At 38.1% G+C, this 18,338-nt stretch overlaps 2 protein-coding genes and 1 pseudogene across 2 annotated transcripts in view; 2 read left to right on the top strand and 1 right to left on the bottom strand.

Annotated features, from left to right (window-relative positions):
• CEP192 (centrosomal protein 192kDa) overlaps positions 1-18,338 on the top strand; it is an 89,220-nt gene that overhangs the window by 3,637 nt on the left and 67,245 nt on the right. Inside the window, exons 3-9 of the mRNA XM_006763291.2 lie at positions 1,509-1,672; positions 7,271-7,317; positions 9,806-9,926; positions 11,504-11,652; positions 12,328-12,469; positions 13,133-13,263; positions 15,568-15,898. Coding sequence (XP_006763354.1) covers positions 1,509-1,672; positions 7,271-7,317; positions 9,806-9,926; positions 11,504-11,652; positions 12,328-12,469; positions 13,133-13,263; positions 15,568-15,898 — 1,085 coding nt within the window. The remainder of the gene's footprint in view (positions 1-1,508; positions 1,673-7,270; positions 7,318-9,805; positions 9,927-11,503; positions 11,653-12,327; positions 12,470-13,132; positions 13,264-15,567; positions 15,899-18,338) is intronic.
• Positions 1,924-2,333, bottom strand: LOC102755368 (60S ribosomal protein L36a-like). The gene has a single exon (XM_015563579.1). The coding sequence runs from the start codon at positions 2,305-2,307 to the stop codon at positions 1,984-1,986; it is 324 nt and encodes a 107-aa protein (XP_015419065.1). The 5' UTR covers positions 2,308-2,333; the 3' UTR covers positions 1,924-1,983.
• Positions 16,679-17,772, top strand: LOC102765207 (annotated as a pseudogene).

Below are 18,338 nucleotides of genomic sequence, written 5' to 3'. Positions count from 1 at the left end.
ATGGTCTCTAAGATAACTTGTTAGGTAAAAGTATTTATTTATCTAAGATGCACCTACACTGAATTTATCTGAAAAATAAAAAGGCGATATTGAGAAAAAAAATTGTAAATGGAAGATTATAAGAGAGGGTTTCATGTGCCAGCAAAAGTTATTGGCATGCCATGTTTGGCACACGTGCCAGGGGTTGCCCACCCCTGCCCTAGATATTAGTTGATCAAATGATAAATTTGTTGCATTTAGAGCAGTGGTTCCCAACCTGTTTTTGGCCATGCCCCACCTAAGCATCTCTAAAATCCTTATGGCCCCCCCCCCACATATAATTCTTATTATTCAAAAAGTGAACTCTTATTCACGTGGAGGAAGCCTAAAATGCCATTAACTTGGTCTAAACAGACTTCCAGAGAACATGGCATCCATGAAAGAGAAAAATAAAAGAATGAAAAGATAGTTGAAGCACTGAGGAAGAAACTACTAAGAAGTTGTTAAAAAAAATAATATGAAGTGTTATGAAAAAATGGCAAATAAAGTTTCAAGACATAATAGAGAACTGAAATATGTCACAATGTATATACTGTATATAAGGCCCCTAGGACCATAAGAAATGCAAAAAATTCACTGTTAATAACTCATTCTCGAATTGCCCCCCTTTGGGGCGTGTGCCCCATGTTGGGAACCACTGAATGAGAGGCTTCTTGCAGTTCCATCTCTACCCTCCTGCTGGTGAAATGGCTGAGTGAGCTGCAGAGACCCAAGAGCTTTTGCAGTAGATTGGGAGGAAAACTACCTTCAAGGAAAAACATTTTCATTCATATATTAAACAACAGAGGTAGATAGAAAGATGGGGATCAGAACAGTGGCAGGGACTAACAGAACACTTTTAAAACATTCAATAATTCAGAAAATCAGCTATTTGGCAAGTATACCAGTATCCTTTAAGATTGTCTTGTTTTTATTTTTTTATTTTATTTATTTTTTTAATATATTTTATTGATTTTTTTACAGAGAGGAAGGGATAGAGATAGAGAGTCAGAAACATCGATGAGAGAGAAACATCGATCAGCTGCCTCCTGCACATCCCCCACCAGGGATGTGCCTGCAACCCAGGTACATACTCTTGACCGGAATCGAACCTGGGACCTTTCAATCCGCAGGCCGACGCTCTATCCATTGAGCCAAACCGGTTTCGGCGATTGTCTTGTTTTTAGAAAGCTGACTTTTTCTCTAGATATGATAGGTTCAGAGATAATTATTTGGGAAAGAAAAAACCCCTCATTTTATCACTTGAGAAGCATAGTAGCAGTATGGTAATGTATTTGATTTTAGTAGACTGTCCATCACTGGACCCAAAATGATGATACAGTCCCCAGTAAGACACATAATGTTTCCAGTTGTAGTTTCTGGTTGGTCCCAAAATACATAACTGATTAATGGATATTTTATAGATTTATCCAAGGTAACTAACATTTCATAATTATTCCGTTCCCTAGTAAAAAAATTTCTGTTTCTAGGAGAAAGAGTCATAAAGAAAGTCAACTTTTGTCAGATGCTGTCCTCAAAGAGTCAGCTTTCCCCAACAATCGAGCAAAAACTGAAGAGGAGGAGGCTAACACTGCAGAATCCTTTCACAGGCAAGATCCTTGTGTAAAGATTTTACCATTGGACCAAATGCAAGGTACTGAAGTATAAGAAATTACTAATGTATGTATTTTCTCATTTCTCTGTCTTTGGACCGGTATTTATTTATTTATTTTTAAATTGTTGACAGTATTACAGATGTCCTCCATTCTCCCCCCTCCATTTAGCCCCCTCCATGGACTGGTATTTTATCTTAAGCTATGATACTTTCAACTGGAAATGCTTTGGTTTGACATTTACCTATTAATATCATGTCTATAATCCTGTATAGGAAAAGGTCTCTTAATCTTTTTTTTTTTTTGAACATACCATGATTTTATTGTCATATAATCAAACAAAATATGAAGATTAGAACTGGATCACTTGACCCTTTCTCTTCTTATCTCCTCCCAACTCAAAATGCTTGCATCTCTTAATAGCCAGCATTCTCTTAGATCTGCAGTTGGGCTCAACGCATTCAAGCCTCAGCACAATCTTCTTTGTAGTTTTAGCCTTTTTACGGAAAATCGGCTTCGTCTGCCCACCGTAGCCACGTTGCTTCCTGTCATAACGCCGCTTTCCCTGTGCGTACAGAGACTCCTCCTGGCCCTTCTTGTACTGTGTTACTTTGTGGGGTTGATGCTTGCCACACTTCTTACAGAAAGTTCGGCAGGTTTTAGGAACGTTCACCATGTCTGCGAGAGCTATCAGCAGGGAAAGTAAGTCTCTTAGTCTTTTAATTGTCTTGGCGGATTAAGCTGAAATCTTTGCTGCGGAAATCATGCTGTCTGATAGCCACAGCACACGTTATGTTTACGACAAGGAGGCTGTTTCTAATACACCTTTTACATTTCTCCCCAATTAATTTATATTCTTATTAATAGTCCTTTTTGTTCCTAAATTTATTTTTATAAGTATTATTAATTCTAAAATTAATTTTTCTAAGAAAATCAAGTTGAACACTTTTTTAATAAAGGGAACCTGACTTTTATTTTAATAAATATTTATTATTATTATTGTTTAATATTTTTATTGATTTCAGAGAGGAAAGGAGAGGGAGAAAGAGATAGAAACATCAGTGATCAGAAAGAATCATCGATCGGCTGTCTTCTGCACGTCCCACACTGGGAATCGAACCTGCAACCCGGGCATGTGCCCTGACTGGGGATCGAACCATGACCTCCTGGTTCATAGGTTGATGCTCAACCACTGAGCTTCATCAGCCGGGCTATATTTATTATTTTTAAGCCTCACCCGAGGATATGTTTTTATTGATTTTAGAGAGGGGGAGGGGGGGAGAGAGAGAGAGAGAGAGAGAGAGAGAGAGAGAGAGAGAGAGAGAGAGAGAGAGAGAGAGAGAGAGAGAGAGAGAGAGAGAGAGAGAGAGAGAGAGAGAGAGAGAGAGAGAGAGAGAGAGAGAGAGAGAGAGAGAGAGAGAGAGAGAGAGAGAGAGAGAGAGAGAGAGAGAGAGAGAGAGAGAGAGAGAGAGAGAGAGAGAGAGAGAGAGAGAGAAGCATCGATGTCAGAGGGAAACATTGATTGGTTGCCCCCGTATGCACCCTGACTGGGGATTGAACCTGCAACCTTTTTGGTGTACAGGATGATGCTCCAACCAACAGAACCACCTGGCCAGGGCTGAACACTTTGGAAACCTATTAAAAATTGCTTTAAATTAGATTTGGGAAAGAAACTACAAAAATGTGGGGGAAATTGTAAAATAAATAAATAAATTTACAGGTTTTTGCTGTCAGATTGCTTTTAAGTACTCTACATTCTTTTTTCAAAGAAATAAAGATGAGAAATTGAGCCCTAGCTGGTTTGGCTCAGTGGATGGAGTGTTGGCCTTCAGACTGAAGGGTCCCAGGTTCGATTCCGATCACGGGCACATACCTCTGTTGCAGGCTCCTTCCCAGCCGAGGCCTGGTCGAGGCACATGCAGGAAGCAACCAATCAATGTATTTCTCTGACATTGATATTTCTCTCTGTCTTTCCATATCTCTTCCACTCTCCCTAAAAATCATTGGAAAAATATCTTTTGGTGAGGATTAAAAAAAAAAAGACAAGAAATTGAAAACTATATACAAGCTTATGTAGCAAAGATACCCTGTAAGTCCAAACTGTGATTCAGTACTCAAAAGGCCTTGCTTGAGCCATATTATAAGATTGATGAATTAAATGCATTTATATGTTTCCATTAAAAAATTGAAGGGATGTTTGTATTTCTCTGAATGAAAAATGTCAACTATATATATGAGTAGAATAGTCTTAACTCCTCACACTCATAAGCAATACAAGAAAAAAGATAAATTGGACTTTATAAAAATTGAAAAATTTTGTGCTTCAAAAGATACTATCAGGACAGTGAAAAGACAATTATAATTTGGGAGAAAATATATGAAAATCTTATATAAAGGACTAGCATTCATTATATATGAAGTCTTACAACTCAATAAAAAGACAACCCGATACTGTGTAAATGGGCAAAGGATTTCAGTAAACAGTTCTCTAAAGAAGTTGTACATACGGCCTATAAATATGAAAGGACGCTCAAATCTTTAGTCATCAGAGACAAGCAAATCAAAATCACGAGATACCTCTTCACACCTATAAGAATAGCTGTAATAAAAAAGATGGAAAATAGCAAGTGTTGATGAGTGCCGGGAGCCGGTCCATCCTTGCTGTTTCAAGGTACCTGGCGTATATGGCATACTGTTCTTAATATGTTTGCTCACCTTCTTGGCACTATGTGTTTTAACCAAGGTCACCTCTCCTTGTTTCCCCAGGTAGGGATTTTCCCCTGAAGTTAGGGAGGGAATAAAACCCCTTAACTAAGTGCCAGGCGGGTAATTACTACACAGAACCTAGAGACAGAAGAACTTCGCTGGACAGAACATGGCAAAAGACCCTGGACAGAAACTGAAAACAGAACCTAGAGACAGAACCTAGCCAGAGAACCTGGCCACAGAACCTGGCTACAGAACCTGGCGACCGAACCTGGCTAGAGAACCTGGACAGAACCTGTTTGGAGAACCTAGCGAGGGAACATGGCTGGAGAACCTAGCAAGAGAACATGGACACAGAACTTGGCTGGAGATTGTGGCTAGAGATCCTGGCAAGGCTGCTGATCAACTGAACGCTGTCTCCATGTCATTCCTTCTTCGCCGACTCCGTCCACACCTTTGGGGACCCCTGGACCTGCTGGGGCTGGACCCCAGCAGATGAGGATTTGGAGAAATTGAAATCCTCATCTATTGCTGGTAGGGCTGTAAAATGGTACAGCTGCTGTGAAAATAGTTTGACAGGTTTTCAGATGTTAAGTATAGAGTTGCCATGTGATTCAGCAATTCTAGTCCTAAAGGTATCCTGAAGAGAAATGAAAATATATGTCCATACAAAAACTTTAACATGAATCTTCATAGCAGCATTAGTCACAATAGCCAAAAAATGGAAATAACTTAAATTTCATCAACTGATGAATGTATAAACAAAATGTAGTGTATATCCATACAATGGAGTAGTATTCAGCCACCAAAGGAGTGAAGTATTGATAAGCGCTGTAATATGGACGAACCTTGGAAACATTATGTTAAGTGAAGAAGACATACACAAAGGGCCATATGTTGTATAATTCTATTGATCTATAGGTAAATCTATAGATACATAAAAGCCAAATCGATAGGATATAGATTAGTGGTTACTAAGGCCTGGGGGGAAGAGAGAAAGGGGAGTGACTGCTAATGGGTACAGTGTTTTTTTTCAGGAGCAATGACACTCTTTTGGAACTAGAGTGAATATGGTTGTACAACATTATGAATATACTAAAAACCACTGAATTTGACACCTTTAGAGGGTGATTTTATGATCTATAAATTTTCTGTCAGTTAAAAACTCCCCATATACCTATCCCACAGTTTCATTTAGTATAAAATTTTGTCATACTTGCTTCAGCTCTTCTGTATTTTATTACTTTCCCCCCCCTGTTATTTAAAAATTCCAGACATTTTATTCCTACACTAGAGGCCTGGTGCACAAAAATTCATGCACTCAGGGAGGTCCCTCAGCCTGTTCTGCAACCCTCTTGCAGTCCGGGAGCACTCAGGGGATGTCCAACTGATGGCTTAGGCCTGATCCCTCCAGGAAGCAGGGCCTAAGCCACAGTCTGGCCTCCCTCTGCAGGAGGTGACTGGCAGGCCTGTCGGGATGGCGCAGGTGGCCAGTGGCTGGCCCTGCCCCCCAATGTGCCACCACTGCTGGTGGCCTCCCTCTGCGGGAGTCGACCCCAGCAGGCTGATCTGGGGACAGCCAGTGGCCAGCTCCACCCCCAATCACCCCACTGCTGCTGCTGCTGCCGCCCATGGCCTCCCTTTGTGGGAAGTGACTGGGTGGGCGATCAGGGGATGGTGCCAGCCCCCATCGACCTGCTGCTGGTCACCACCGCCCCTTCCCCCATTGCCCTCCCCTCCCTCTGCCTGCTGGCATGCGCCTTGGCAGGTCTGGTGCCACCTGCTTTCCAGCCCCGTCCCCTGTTGACCAGTTGTTCCACCGTTCAGTCAATTTGCACATTATGCTTTTATTACATAGGATATTTCAGTGTGTATCTCTGAAATTATGGACACTTTCTTGGATAACCACAGTGCTATTAAAGACCACTAAAAAACTTAATTATTTTATTACCATATGGTACTGTAGTCCATATTCAATTTACTAATTATCTCAGTTGCTTGAATTTGAGTTCAAGGAAGGTTATATTATGTTATGGTCCATTTGGTGTATCTTTTATTTTTTAAAAATATATTTTATTGATTTTTTACAGAGAGGAAGGGAGAGAGATAGAGAGCTAGAAACATCGATGAGAGAGAAACATCGATCAGCTGCCTCCTGCACATCTCCCACTGGGGATGTGCCCGCAACCCAGGTACATGCCCTTGACCGGAATCGAACCCAGGACCTTTCAGTCCGCAGGCCGACGCTCTATCCGCTGAGCCAAACTGGTTTCGGCATGGTGTATCTTTTAAATCAATGCCTTGTTGAGATAGGCTATGTCAGTCCCCGTGTAGATTGCCTCAGTATTTGGATTCTGTTTTCTTACCCAGGGTGTCATTTTCCTCTCTTCCCAATATCCTCTGTAAAGCAGAAGCTGGCTTTAAAGGGTTATTAGATTCATATTGAAGTGTTTGGGGCATGTGAATAATTTTTTACCTTTCCATTTTTTTTCCCTTCCATTTTAATAGCTGTTTTTTTAAAAACTTAATTGATGGGTTCCAGAGGATCATTTAAACATGCTGTGTTCTGCCCTGACTGGTTTTCTCAGTGGTTAGAGCATTGACCTGTGGACCTAAGGGTGAAAGGTTTGATTCCAGGTCAAGGGCACATATTTTGGTTTGGGTTTGATTTGTGGCCCCAGTCATGGCATGTGTGGGAGGCAACCAATTGATCTCTCTCTCTCTCTCTCTCTTCCTCCCTCCTCCCCTCCCTACCATTCTGTCTGAAAAATAAATGGCAAAAATATCCTTGGGTGAGGATTTAAAAAAAGTGCTGTGTTCTACTTGAAGGAAAAAGTGTTCAGTTGATTAATTTTCTATCTTTAAATATTATTGGATATTTGGTTGATAAAATAACTTGATCTCTCAGTTTTTGTTTTTGTTTTCTTAAATAGATTCACCTGTTGATGTTTGTTTACGATCATGGATGAATGAGAACAAGGTAATCTTTTTTATGTTTGTTTTAACATCCGGAGTAAGTTCCTATTTCACGTATATAAGTGCTAAGTAGTACTAATAATAGAAGTCTTCTACTTGTAAATAGCAAAAATCCAAGGTACTGCTTTAAGTAACTGGGAAGTTGAAGTAGTGCTAGACTCGGGGCTGTCTATTCCTGGGCTCCTTGTGTCATATGGACTGGCTGTCCCTCTGCTCTACTTCATTCTGTGCTGGTTCCCTCTAGAATGTTGGCTCCATCAGGGTAAGGCTTTCTCATCGTTTTGTTTAGCGTATCCTGTGTGCCTGCCACATTGTTCACACATACTCAATAATTCGTTGAATGAGAGGGACACTGTCTTCCTGTGTAGGTGACTCAGGCCTGTACTCTTTACATTTGTGATAACAAAAGAAGAGCATGATGTTTCTGTGGGGTAAATTAAAAAAAAAAAAAGAGGGCTATTCTAATGAGCTCACTTGGGTCATGTATCTTCCCCTTTGTAGGTTGATGAGCCAGGGGGTGGGTTGAGATACAACGGTCTGGTTTATGAGGTGAACCTTACGTTCACTTCAGTGTGTTTGTGTATGTGTGTACGTGTGCGTCGTACATACACAGATAGAAGAATGTGACTGACAACCATACCAGGACCATATGAAGGAAAAAGATGTGGGCTCCTCAAAGGAAGGGGTGTTGAGCAGATAAGCAGTTTACACTCAACATAAACAGTGAGGTTGGATTTTAAGCCTATAGTCTCGTATTTATGAGACTTGTTTACAAGACGTAAACCAAGTACTTTTAAAACTTATAAAACGGAGATGGAATTTTTGTTTTACTTTCATAAGAATTTTTAAGATAGTTTTTATAAAATGATTACAAAAGCGCTTAAAGTAAGAGTAATTGGGTGAGGTCAGTGGGGGAAAAAGGAGACATGTAGTACTATATATAATACTTTAAACAATAAAGAATTAAAAAAAAAGGTAAGAGTAATTTCCCTCTGCCAGGGGTTGGCAAACGGTAAGTCATTGTCCAAATCCCATCTGCTGCCTGTTTGTGTAAAGTTCTGTTGGAACTCAGCCATGCTCATTTGTTTCTGTATTGTTTATGGCTACAACAGCTGAGTTGAGAAGTTGTGACAGAGACTGCTAGCAAAACCTGAAATATTTACTATATGGCCCTTTACCGAAAGTATTTGTTGACTCCTGCTCCATAAGCCTACTTCCTGGGTGTAACTACTGATCGCTTCAGTGTGAGAGCTGCTTTTTATAGGAAGTTCAGATGTGGTCAAATTGAAATTGAATCAGAAAGCAGATTTCTTTGGACATTTAGAAGCAATGGTTTCTGAGAAGAGAGAACATACCTTTTCCCTTCAATATGTAATTTATTTTCTTAGGATAGTTGAAGAATTGATTTCCTAAAAACATTAGATATCATTGATGATAAGAGGGGGACCATAAAACTTGAAAGCAGGAAAACAAGTATAGAAACATGAGATATTTAATAAAAAGAAAGTGAAAAAGTGATAGCAGGAGGAAAATAAGTGTATTTAAAAACCTGGACCAGGGGGAGCTACTATTGCATTTGACTTTTGTTTTGGCTTTGACTGTCCTGGTATCCAGGGCAGTGAAAGAAATATGTTTTGATAGATCTCATCATCTAAACTGTAAGAGCTACACCACCTTAGCAAAATAAGGAAGCTTTCCAGCATCTCTCTAGTTCAGTTGGTCCTTCTGTAAGACCCCGCGGATGGCAGAATGGATCGAGTTCTCTGTAGCATCCATGACCAAAAAGGCAGAGGTGTTTTACATATTGTTCTTCCTCATACAGGTTTTTCTCTAATTTTTATTATAAAATATTTCAACACACAGAACTTAAATTCCACAACAGTAGTCCTTGGTGCCTTAGATCTTTATGAGCATAATAATGCTGTGCTGCCCTCTACAAGTGTGCAGTTGCATTGAGAACCCATGCGTTTAATCTTAAAAATTAATGTGCATTTTGCAAGCTAATTCTTAAGGTGGTATTGCTTGATATATAATATGATTATGAAATAAAATCAACACTTAGAAGAAAATGTTACATTTTATTCTGGGCCTTAGTGTCCTTAGGGCTACTTGGTTCCTGGGTTGAGGAGCAGAGAAATCAATTTTTCCATTGTAGGTTGCTTAGCCACTTTGCTATTATTTTCACTTCTATCGCAAGCCTGTTTTGCTCAAATTCAATTGTATATTAGTATACCAACTATATTTCTAGGTCTTTCAAACATGTGCACATTTTGAAATATTAAATTTTAAGGATGTCTTATTGGATGGGTCAGGGGAAGGGAGGTGGTATCAAGGTAGGAAGAAAGTTATTATGGATATAAAACAACTAGGCCTTCATTGCCTAAATTGTGAATCATAGATACTGAGCACATTGGTGATCCTTTTTGCAGCCTTGTACTATGGTCTTCAAAGCTGTGAGTGTGCTTCTCTTACATGCACTTTATTTCTTATAGATTGTTGTTCCTGATGCCGGAAAACATTTTGAAGGGAAGAATTCAAACAATGACTTAAGCCATACTAGTTTAATAGAAAATGAAAAACTTATGTCACTGACAAGCTTGGATGACTCTTCTGGTACTGTAATGTAATTTGTGTTTTCCTAGCCTTTATGTTGACATTCTGTGTCTTTCTGCTTCTTGGTTACAGTTGTTCCTATGCCAGATTTTTGTTTCTTTGCTTTCTCCTTTCTTCCTATCTTCCAGCACTCAAATGGCTTCTTCTGTTAAATGATGGACTTTTGAAGCATTTCTGTGTACCAATCCTGATATGATTGTGCTTATCCCTGAGTTTAGTATCATAAGGGTACAAAGTAGTAACCCTAGGTTCCACTTCAGTATAAAGCAGTATACTGAAATGTTAAGAAATTGGGGGAACCGTGAAATATTTGGCCTCTGCTTTCTGAAAGACCTGCCAAATAAGAGAAGAGATGCATAGCTAAACATCCAACTGTATTATGTATATTATGTGTTCCTCAGTACAAATTGTGCAAGAATCATGGGAGGGTGACAAATTAATTCTGATTGAAGAAGCTATCTGTGAAGCTTTACTGAAAGGACAGATTTTTTCCTCCTTCTTGCAAAGGCCTGTGATAGGCCTTAACGAAGACGTGGGAAGAGAAGTACATTTCAGGAAGTGGGAATAACTTCAACAAAAGATCCTGTGGTGATGGTGGTGGGGGGGTATAGCCAGTGTTTGGGGAATAGCCAATAGTTTTGTGTGGCATATTTACAGCACTTGTAGGAATCTGAATTGGAGAGTAATCCAGAAAAGGAGGCAGGGATCAAATTATTCATGGATTTCAAGGCCAGGCTGATGGGCTGAGTGGGATAAGTAGAAACTAAATTCAGGACAAGTTTTGCTGCTAAAGTTTTTAGATATTTTTGAATGGTGGCATTATGGATAAGGAATTGTTGACCTGAATTTATATAGAACTTTCTTTGAGTATGCTAGATTCTTAGAGGTAGAATAACTAAGTCAAAGGTTATGAGTACTTTTAAGGCTCTTAATGTTGATTGCAAAATTATCCTCTTGAAAAGGCAGTGATAACTTACAGAACCATTCTTGCCCCTGCTGGGCTGGTTGTAGAAACATTAAAAAACCATTGCAAAGACAGACAAACAAAAACACTGCCCCAGTGTTTTTTTATTTGTTTATTTGCAACTTTCTGCTTTTGGTAGAGGTGGAATATTTTTAATCATGCCTATTAGGGTTCAATTTTGTTACATTATTTTCCCTTAATTCCTTCTTTCTCAAGATCAGATATTGTTTGAAGTTTCATACTTAATTATTATTCATCTAGAATTTATTTTTACTTTTAGGATGGGCTTATCCATTCTTTTTTGATAGTTACTCATTTGCCATAACATTTTCTGAATTATTTGCCCTTTTTCCAACTGATCTTTAATGCCACATTTATTATACCCTAACATATGGTTTATGCCAGGATTTATTTCTGTGCTATTCTATCAAAGAAAGTTAAATATTTAGTAATATTGGAATCCTCATAATAGTTTATAGACAGAAATGATAAGTTTTTTCATGTTGAATATTAAAATCATCATTGATTTATATGTCTTATCAACCTTTTTGGTTAAATTATAGTTCATTCACTACTTTAAAGCCTGTTCTATTTTTCCTCCATTTACTAATAGATGATGATATTGATGATGAAGAGTTTTATGATGATCATTTGGAGGCTTATTTTGAGCAACTTGCAATTCCAGGAATGATATATGAAGACCTAGAAGGACAGGAACTTCCAGAAAAAGATTTTAGGTTGCCTATAGGTGATCTCATTCTGGTATGTTCCAATTATTATGTTTTTCAGGAATTTGACATTAGAAAATTATTACTGGTCTCATTGGATACTAACATAAAACTTAAGCTTTTGGTTTTCTTGGAATTCTATTTTACCTCAATATAAACCGATGAGAAACACCGTTCCTGCTTCCTCTTTCCATCACACAGAAAATTAAAAGAATAGTACAGTATAGTCAATGTGTATATACCCCAACTTGTTTTGTAAAATGACCGAATTTCCCCCCTTCTGATTACATTAAACATTTGGCAAGAATTCAGGTTAAACATTTTTCTCATGAACAGATTAAGATTAAACATGGGTGATGTGTACGTCTCATTGCATCACTCAGGGGACATACAAGTCTGTTTGTCCCATTAGTGATGCTGTGTCTGGTTATCTAGGTTAATGTGTCAGCCAGATATCTCCTACCCATTTGTTATCAGTAAGTCCTCTGGGATGACACATCAAGGTCATGTGAACATTCTGATTCCTGAACAGCCTTTTATGAACTGGATTTAGTATCATTGCTGAGGCCTCTCAGAAAAAATTTTTACATTTTACAACTACCTTGGCATTCTTCTATGAAGAAGACATTGTCTGCTCCCCATATTTTATCCTTCAAAATGTTTGTTTTTAATTTTAAAAATTCATAAAGCTAAGATACTCTTTCAACAGGCAAATGGAAATGGTAATTTAAACTGTAAATCTCAGTCAGAAAATAACAGCTCTCTGATTTCCCATGGCTCACACTCTTCAGGAAATTCTGAAACAACCCACAGAGAGTCTGAACAAGGCCATGTTTGTCTCCCTGGGACCAGTAAGTATTGATTTCTTTCCTTTGTTTTTAAATTCTCTTTGACTTCAATTTTTTTGCAAAAAATCCCCTCATTTCTTTGGTATGATTTAATATGTATTAATCCTTATATCCCCCCAAATCTTGAAAGTCTGAAACTTTTCAAAAGAGCTTTTTTAAAAAAAAATAAATTAAAAGAGGGAGTTTATTTAGAAAGTTACAGAGGTATAGACATGAGCCAGCTGGGCTGCGTAGGCTCAGGAAACAATTTACAGAGGCAGGAGAAGAGCTCTTGGAACTTAGGAGAGAGTAAGGCATAGATAACTCACCTGGAAAGGAGAAAGGGAAAGGCGTGGGCATGCTCCCAAGAGGGATCATGCTCAAAAGAGCTTTTAATAATGCCTGAGGACACTGGTATTATTGGGGATACTGTAGGTTGTAGATTACAAATGATTGTGCTCTATTCAGATGCTTGAGAATTAGAAATGAATTCTCTGTATGGTAGCAGTTTGGCACACTTACTGTTGCCTCATACTGTTGGTTATTTTCTCTCTCATGCAAATTGCTATATTTGTTATATGAAAGCTAAGTATTAGGTTTACATAAAATAATTTGAACAGCAAAAACAGTTATTACATTAAATTACTGAAACTTTGACATTACTTCATTATTTTTCTTATATTTTAGGTAATTCTATAGATAATGGAAATAGTAGAAGGCATGTAGAAGATGTGTTACCATTTTCCTCTAACACCTTGAGAATTGAAAAAAAGAAAGGGGCAGAAAGTTCAAAGGGTATTGTTCTACATTGTGACAGAGTAAGTGTATTTGCATTTTCTTTAAATGTTCTATGGTAACAAAGTCTTTTCTGATAGCATTTTTATTAATTTATTTTTAAATAATTTTTATTTTTCAATTATGGTTGATGTACAATATAATATTAGTTTCAGGTCTACAACCTATTGCTTAGTCATTTTTATAACTTATGAGTGATCACCCCTGTAAATCTAGTACTCATCTGGCACCACATATACTTATTACAATATTATTGGCTATATTCCCTATGCTATACTTTATTATTTATTTATTTATTTAAATATATTTTTATTGATTTCAGAAAGGTAGGGAGAGGCAGAGAGAGAAACATCAATGGTGAGAGAGTCATTGATTGGCTGCCTCCTGCACACCCCACACTAGGGATCGAGCCTGCAACCCCAGCATCTTGATGCTCAACCACTGAGCCATGCCAGCTGGGCCCCTATGCTATAATTTACATCCTGTGACTGTTTTGTCACTACAAATCTATGTTCCTTAATCCCTTACCCTTTTCACCCAGCCTCCCAACCCTTCTCCACTCTGGCAACTTGTCAAAATGTTCTCTGTATCTGTGAGTCTATTTCTGTTTTGTTTGTTCATTTATTTTGTTCTTTAGATTCCACATGTAAGTGAAATCATATGGTACATATGATAATGGCAGATGTTAAAATCATTGGTTAGAGTCTATGAAGGATGCTATCTTCCATTTTTTGGAGAGCATACTTCCCTTTCTCTAGAGTGCTTTTTTTTCTCTTGAACTCACACTTACTGAATAATTGTTGTGATACAGTGTGGAGTTTCTGAATTCTAAATAAATAAATTTCACTTTGAATTTTTGATCTGTTACTTTTTAGCACCAACAGGCTTAGTAAAAGCCTGAAGTTGACCTGACAGAGGGTTGACAACTTTCCCTTACTGGCCCTTCAATCTGCTTAATAACAAGTCCTTTGCTTCTTCTGTCATTCTTCTAGGGAAGGGCCTACTGCCCTCCTTTCTGTACATTCTGGGCAAAACGACTGGTGATGGCGAGAATAGTGACAATGAAGTAGTCCACAGAGCTAGACAGACAATTTTCAGTATGAGAGTCTAGGCCCGTGGCCGGCAAACTGCGGCTCGCGAGCCACATGCGGCTCTTTGGCCCCTTGAAGGGGCTCTTCCTAAGCCTTAGGAGTACCCTAATTAAGTTAATAACAGTGTACCTACCTATATAGTTTAAGTTTAAAACATTTGGCTCTCAAAAGAAATTTCAATCGTTGTACTGTTGATATTTGTCTCTGTTGACTAATGAGTTTGCCGACCACTGGTCTAGGCGATTCCCTGGCTTCCCCACACATTTATCCAACGTAGCTCCATGAAGTGGTGCACCAGCAGCAGAGGTGCCACGACCTGTTTCTTTAGCGAGGAACTGGGTGTCGCAGGGACATCCGGTGACCTCACCGCGGGTGCCTGGGACCTGTACTTTCTCCTACTACTTTTATTTTGATATAAGGTAGAGATGAAAGTTTGTTTTTTTGTATGACAGTGTTAGAAAATCACCCAGTTAATAAACGGTGAACCTATGACTTTATTTCAAAGTCAGCATCTTTTCTGTTAAATAGAACTACTTCCTTTTAGTATTCTAACTTTAAAAACTTGGCCCAGGAGGCTGTTTTTGTCACATATCTTATAACAGAAAAGACTGCTATATAGGCTTTATTGGCACTTTATTCATAGCTGAATTTCTAAGAAGAGCATTGTAGGCACTTGAGCCCTTTTTCAGCAGTTGTTATTCTATGAAAGAAAAAGAAGTGCCATTTGGGAAAGTTTGTTGGAGAGCTTGGTCTTGAAGCAATGACTTAATTTGCTGTGTCTGATGCAATTGTCAGACTCTTAGGGACATTGGTAGTATTTGCTGTTTTACTCCTATTAAAATATATTAATGTCTGTGTTTCCAAGGTCTGTTATTCATATTACTTTTATGAGGCTGGTCACACTAATGGGCTTACCATCCTGTAGAAACTTTTAGTGGTAATGATAAAAGTTAAATTGACATTTCTAACATTCTGTAAATGTAATGAATATGTTGGACCCACTTTTGGTACCTGAATCTGTTGTTGTTTGTTTGCAATGATCACATTATGAATTAAGATTTTTGTCAATTGCTTAACATTGGGTCTTACATAATCTAGGAGAATATAGTGAATACTGTATAGTCTGTTCTCTTATATAATAAACATTTATGTCAACTACATAATTTTTGCCCATAACATTTTGGAATGAGTTATGAAAAACAAAACTTACTGTTGCTCTTTTATTGCTTTTTAAAGGAAAGCACAAGAGAAGAAGTTCTGGTGAAGACTATCAGGACTGCTAATGCAAAATTTAACCCTGTTTATTTTTATGATGATATAAAAGTCAATAGAGTTGATTTTGACCTGATGAATCCTTTAAAACTGGAAGCAGGGTCTCCTCATCAAAATAAGCAATTGGCATCAGATTCAGACACTAAGATTCCTAAAGTATTCATTCAAAAAAATATGAACATAGCATCTTTGAAGCCCATTAATAAAAATTGTATTAATTTTGATATTCTCCAGTCACCAACTAGCGAAAGAAGAGCATGTGAAAGTTATGAGTCCATTGAAAAGAATAAAGACCGTAAGTGGACTTTTTTTATAAGAATATATAAAATATTGTGTATATATTTTGAATAGAATATATTTCTAAGTGGAACTTTCCCAGTCTTTCATATTAAAATACTTATATTTTATGAATTTAAAAAATGGTATTTTAAAAATGAAGATGGTGCCTCAGAGTGAAGAAGGGTAGTGTGTTAAGGCTTTGGAGGCAGAGAAAGCAGTGCTGAAAGGCATCCACAGCCACACAAAAAAATGGAGATCCTGCCCAGCTGGTGTGGCATCCCAAATATATCCGGAAGAGTCCCCCAGGAGAAACAAGTTTGACCACTGTGCCATCATCAAGTTCCCCTGACTACCAAGTCAGCCATGATGAAGATAGAAAATAACAGTACTCTTGTGTTCATTTTGGATGTCAAGGCCAACAAGCACCAGATAAACAGGCTGTGAAGAAGTTTTGTTACACTGATATAGCCAAAGTCAACACTCTGATCAAGCCTGACGGAGAGAAGATGGCATATACATGTTCGACTGGCTTCCTACTATGGATATTGCCAAGAAAATTGGGGTAATCTTAATCTGTGTCCAGCTGTGCGTTTGGGACTTGAGGAACAATTCAGCACTGTGTTTCCCCACCTAGGCCACACCACGTGCCAATCAGTGCTGCTCCCCTCCCCGCTCCTCTGCCCTGTGTCCATGGCCAGTAGCACAGTGTGACTGGGCCTGAAGCCTGGGGCTACTGCATTCTAGGGCCATGCAGGCCTACAACCGAGGCACTGCTGTGCAGCCAGGAAAAAGTTGACAACTCACCCGGGAAGGGCAACACAAAAGACTGAAGTCAATCATAAAGAAAATTGACTTGGACTCAGATGGCTTTCCCACCCAAAGTGAACTCAGTTCATGGATTCAGTTGTCTTTTAAACATTATGCTGTGCAAGAAGCTAAACGATAGTTTGTTAACAGTGATAAAAACAGTGATGGCAGTGTGTCATGGATGAGTGCAACATTCAGATGTATGATTGTGTGATTGACTGATGAGAGAGCACAGCTCTGGCTGCTGCAGAAGAGGAGTCTTTTAGGCAGCGTCATTTAAAGGACAAGAAGGGATTTGAAATAGCTAACCAGGATGGTTTGTATCTTGAAGAATTTATTGCTTTTGAGCATCCTGAAGAAGTTGATTATCTGATGGAATTTGTCATTCAAGAGGCTTTAGAAGAACATGACAAAAAAGGTGATGGATTTGTTAGTTTGGAAGAATTTTTTTTAATTTAATTGATTTTAGAGACACGGCAGAGAGAGAGAGAGAAACATGGGTTTGTTCCACTCATTTATGCATTAATTGGTTGATTCTTGTATGTTCTCTGATCTGGATCAAACCTGCAAGCTTGGCATATCTGGATAACACTCTAACCAAATGAAGTACCCTGTCAGGGCTGGAAGAATTTTTTGGTGACTATAGGCAGAATCCAGTAAATGAAGATGCAGAGTGGATCTTGTTGAGAAAGATACTAGTAGATTCCTTATGACAAAGATACCGATAGCAGGCTTGATTCTCAAGAGCTGTTACCTTAGATAGTACCCAATAATCAGGGTACTGGTCAAGAAGAAACTTTTCATCTCATTGATGAAATGGATGTGCATAGTGACAGAAAGCTCTCTGAGGCAGAGATTCTGGAGAACCAGGACTTGTTTCTTACTAGTGAAGCCACAGAGTATGGCTGACAGTTTCTTTCTGTCGTGATGAGATTTAATCCCTGGTTATATCTCAGAGTATTGGGTCCTTTTATAAATTGTTACCAGCGTTACTTTCGTGATAAAGTATTGATGAAGTTATTTTCCACTCTGAAATCTTACCAAATGTATCTTAATGTAGATGATAATCTTGGTCTTTTAGGAAAACAAAACAAAACAGAACCCTCATACTTATTTAAAAATGTACTGAAGAAATAAAACAATATTGAGTCATCTGACTAATAAAGTCTTTCCTAAATACTCTGTATGTTTAGTACTATATTGTGGGATATTTTGAGTTCTATTTCCATACTTTAAAAAAGTAGGAGATTTTAGAGATTTCTGACCAATATTAAAGGAGTATGTAACTGAGCTATCAATTTTTGTTTAAGTACCATTAATTTGGGAATTGACCAGAGGACATTGTTTTTAGGTTTTGCATTTAGCTTTAAAACCTTTAAAGGAACCTGTAGAAAGGATATATACCTCACATAAAAGTTGAGAAGTTCTGCTTAATTTTAATATGGTTCCTATAAAGGGTTTTATTGTATGAAATAGAACTTTATATTTTTGTATATGTATAGATAGTAGTTATATTTAATGTGTAATAGCTGTATTGTGTGTGGAATTTGACATTGTCTAGAACTCTTTTTTTGAATGATTAAAAATGAAATATCCTCTCTTTAAATAAATATATAAAAATAAAGTGAGTTCAGCTAGCTTAGTGCTCA

This window comes from Myotis davidii, unplaced genomic scaffold (assembly GCF_000327345.1).
Source record: "Myotis davidii unplaced genomic scaffold, ASM32734v1 scaffold78, whole genome shotgun sequence".
Classification (NCBI taxonomy): Eukaryota; Metazoa; Chordata; class Mammalia; order Chiroptera; family Vespertilionidae; genus Myotis; species Myotis davidii.
Note: the sequence above shows the minus strand (reverse complement) of the source record. Positions and strands in the feature narration are given on the sequence as shown.